Source organism: Hevea brasiliensis, chromosome 3 (genome assembly GCF_030052815.1).
Source record: "Hevea brasiliensis isolate MT/VB/25A 57/8 chromosome 3, ASM3005281v1, whole genome shotgun sequence".
NCBI classification, from domain to species: Eukaryota; Viridiplantae; Streptophyta; class Magnoliopsida; order Malpighiales; family Euphorbiaceae; genus Hevea; species Hevea brasiliensis.
The window spans coordinates 2,786,180-2,790,531 of NC_079495.1; the positions used below are offsets into that span (position 1 = coordinate 2,786,180).

General features: G+C 37.5%; 1 protein-coding gene across 1 annotated transcript; it reads right to left on the reverse strand.

The window, feature by feature from the left end:
* Positions 1 to 2,184: 2,184 nt before the first annotated feature.
* Positions 2,185 to 3,612, reverse strand: LOC131168879 (E3 ubiquitin-protein ligase WAV3-like). Its single transcript, XM_058144745.1, has 3 exons — positions 2,919 to 3,612; positions 2,624 to 2,722; positions 2,185 to 2,433 (listed from the first exon to the last, which is right to left on the reverse strand). Exons 1-3 carry the CDS (start codon positions 3,411 to 3,413, stop codon positions 2,185 to 2,187), a joined length of 843 nt encoding a protein of 280 aa, XP_058000728.1. The 5' UTR covers positions 3,414 to 3,612.
* Between the last annotated feature and the right edge of the window lie 740 nt (positions 3,613 to 4,352).

Here is a 4,352-nt window from a genome sequence, read left to right on the forward strand (position 1 = left end):
AATTTAGAGCTATAAGAAATTTAGAGATATTCAAGACTTTTTGATTCTTCCTTATTTTTTTCAGGTCAGTTTTTATTGTTTTCTTTTTAAGATCTATGCCACATAATATTTTAATTCTATGCTCTTTGTCTTCAATTTATTTTATATGTTCATATAGATCATGTAATCATGTTTAATTTGAGGGGATACACAACTCTGCACATGTTTAGTTTCTGTCTCTCGTATTTTTATTATTTTTCTTTATTTTCCGAATCTGTAAAAAATTTGTAAAAATTATATTCATATTCTACACGAAATTCCATTAATTTTAGGCTCAAGAATCACTAAAAAAGCTTTAATATTTTGTAAGTTATGGCTGTTTGAAGTTAGAGTTCCTGTAAAATCTGATTTGCAGGATATCCGACTTGTGGAGCCTATATCTCCCTTGTTCCTTAATATTTTTGTGCAAATCTAGTGTCTAAAATTAACTTCAGAATCTTATGAATCTTTTCCAATTGGCTTTGCATTCATATCTGTTGTGATTAATGAGTTATGAATTTTACAAAAAAATAGTACGATTCTGTCACTTAGAAAAGTTACGATTTATGTAGACCATTCGGCTAGGGTTTTGTTTGATTTATAAATTTTATGTTATTGTATGATATGTAAGCTGTCTTCTGTAATTTTTTTATGATTTTTAGGCATGTTTAACTATTTTTAAAAAATCGAATTTCTTGCTACTGTTAATCTGCCAGAATTTAAAAATTGTATATTTATGCATGTTCTTGTATTTTCTTAGGTTTTAATTGATATTTGATCTATTTTCTGTATTCTTTTAATTCAAGAAGTGTTATAAAGTGTTTGGATCATGTTAGAAGACTTAGACCATTAGGTAGTTGTAACTAATTAGGAATCTTAACCCTTTAGGAGACTAGAGTTAGAATCCAATGTAAATTGTTATTAATATTTTCTTTATTTCTTTTATTTTCTTTAGTTTCTTTATTTTTTATTACAAACAAAATTGGTAAGTAGCCCTAAGGTAAGTACCAAAGAGGGCATTTACGTGGAGCTTATATGGAGCTAAACGGGAGTAAGCCAGGGATATCATTGCCATACTAGAAGAGAAGACCCTTTTTTAAGGGTAGCTTGCCCTAATGGCAATTGCATTTACCAACAGGTAAGTAGCTCTAAATTTCTCGAATAACCATTGGCATGAAATTGTAGTAATAATAGAACTTTTATTTGGTAAATTAAAATTAACAATGTTTTTAATTTAACTGACTCTTGCATGTAATTAATTTAAATAAATACTTTGTAAATTAAAATTAATCTTGTTTGTAAATTAAACTAACATTGGCATGTAAATAAATTTAATTTAATACTTGGTAATTGTAAAATAAATTTGTATGTTAGAAATCTTTATTAGGTTGTGATTGTTTGGGCCTTATGTGATATTAGAATAAATTACACATGTACATAATTAACTTAGTTCAATTATCCTTAGGGTAACTTGGTGAAAATTAATTAATTAGGTTAAATAGAAACATAGGGTTATTTGAAATTGAATTTGTTTGTAAATTAAATTCCCAATAATAAATTAATTTTAGTCATCTGGTAAATATCATTTAAATAATTAGCAACCCCATAGATAGGAATTACTTGTGCATGAAAATTGTGTGTAAACAACAACCCTTTTTGTGAATTACTTGCGTGTGTAGGATTAGAATTGCATTTTTTAGGATAAAGTTTAATAAAGGAATAATAAACAAGACTTCTAGAAACATTAGTAGAGGACTGGCACTCGAATTAACGAGGTTAGACCAGGCGTAAGGGGTGCCTAACACCTTCCCCTTACGTACCCACTATCCCGAACCTAGACATTGGGCTATGGTAATGACGGTTGTGGAAACTCTGCAAGGAGTAAGTTGCCATCCATGACCCTCGGAAGAAACATTGAATATGTCGGTTATTACCGGTGGCGACTCTGTCTATCTATGCCTTTGTGGCATAAATCCTTACCGTGGTGGTAGTGTTATGGGAAGACGGTACTTACCAGTGGTTTGATTCTATTAGGATTGTATGAAGTGCATGTCTAGGAAATGCTGTCTAAGGAGGTGGTACTTAAGTGAGACCATTGTGACTCCACCATCTTTCCTGGGCATTACCTGGTGCATTTTATATAATTCTAATGGATGATATTTCGCCTCACGCCCTACCCCCTATAGTAACAGTTCTAGAGCCAGTAGTGTCGTTCTTGGATTGTGGATAGCTTCCGGCAATTACCTGTTGTATTTTCGATTCGTCTCCGCATCTTGTGATTGTCAGCTTCAGGTCCTCAACAACGCGAGTGAGAAGTCCAGCCAAACACTGGGAAAAAGCTATGCTCAAGTTGGCCGTGTTTTGAACTTCTGAGAACGTTCCTTCAATGCTATTATCTGCAATAGCCTTGAGCACCTATTAAACCGAGTGCAAACATGACCTAATTAGAAAGTTATACAAACAACTTTTCCTTAATTAATATGTAATTATTATTATTATTATGCAAGATAATTTTATTAAATGAAATTATAAAGTACACCAAGAGAGCAAGACAAGCAACAAAACAAACGAAGTCAAAACCAATACAAAACCAAAATAAACATACAGGCCTAAGAGCTGCTGCAGGCAAACCAGGGTAGAAATAAAGTGACAAAGAAGCCGAAAGGCAGGAGCAACTGCAGAAAATCATCCGGCGCAAGATCTGCTGCAAACACAAAGATGAGCTCCTGGTGACATAACATTGCCAACACTAGTACGAGAACACAAGACTGCAAAGCCACTGAGCTCTCGATGAGGCATTGGAGAAAACGGCACAGGAGCCATAAGGATAGTGCCAGGGGAGCTAGCTAACAAGAGTATAACAGAGGAAATTGGTTAAATATTATTTCAAATTAAGTAACCTTAGATTGGTGATTTTTGCCGAAACCGAATGTGTGTACTGGCACTTTGCCGATCGGAACCTGGGCTGCATCACCACCGGCGTTCTGCTCCCCATCGGACAAAAGCATGATGCCAACTGAACGCCCGCGTCTAAGACTACGATCATTAATCACTTTTAAGCCAGTTTGAAGACCAGCAGTGATGTTGGTGTTACCGCTGGCCTTTAAACCATTGATCAGATTTTCAAGTTCCTTTCGAGAATTTTCGGATATCTGGCGCAATGGGCACAACCTTATGGCGTCCCCGGAGAATGTCACAACAGAGAAACGATCAATAGAGCTAAGTTTCTTGATCATAAATAGCATGGCAGTTTTTGCTTTTGCTATCTTTGCTCCGGCCATGCTTCCGCTGACATCTACTACTGCCACAAGATCCAATCCGGGTCGGTCATGGCTGGAATCTCCCCCGGTGATCTCCAGCATCACCCTTAGCTTGCTTTCTTCAAGTGGTACCATATTATTATTTATGCTTATCAGCTGGACTCTTCCCGGTACGATTGCTGTTGGTTTTGACCCCGAAATATGCCATCCCAATACACAAACGCATTGAACAAAACACAAGCCTTAGGATCAAGTTTTTCAGTGAATGGAATCGTAAAATGCTTACTATATCAGTAATTAATGGAGAAAAAGAGGGATAAACCAGAGTCTTGAGGGATAAAAATCTGGGGCAAATGACCGTACTAAGGCAACTCATAATGGAAAAATACCAGAATAGGCTAACACCAACAAAAATTACCAAGAGGGGGCGGGTTGCAGTGGCTACAGTAGCGTCTGAACAAGGGACGCTATTATGAATGGCACCCGGAATGGAGCTGAAGCTTGGACGCTAATCATATTAGCGTCCGGAATGAGCCAGTGCAGCACGCCGTCCCATCTGCTCCGGACGCTAATATAATTAGCGTCCCGTGTCCTCCCGAGCCTGCTGCAGTCCGTCCCACCCAAGCCTGGCCTGCCGCAAGTCCAATCTGCGCAGGGAATATTCCTGCACGCGGGACGCTATTTTTATTAGCGTCCCGTGCTGATCCTCGCCCCGTCCAATCTGGTTCAGGAATCTTCAGTAAAGGTGGGACGCTATTTTTATTAGCGTCCCGTGTGCATGCTGATCACCATTTCTACCCTGCTCTCTCTCCCTGCGCTCTCATTTACTGATTTCATTTCGCCCTCAAGCCCCTCGCTCTCGTTCATTCCTCGTCCATCGTCTCCCTCGCTCCTTCATTCCCTCCTCCAGTGTCTCATTTTGGTGGAGCAGCTCGGGTGGAGCAAGAAGGAGAAGAGTAAGGTGCAGGCAGTGGTAGATCACAAGGAAAGATTTTTCAGAAATTTGAAAAAAAATTATATTAAGGTATGTATTTTGACTGTTTAATAATTTTGAACATATAATATATGAAATGC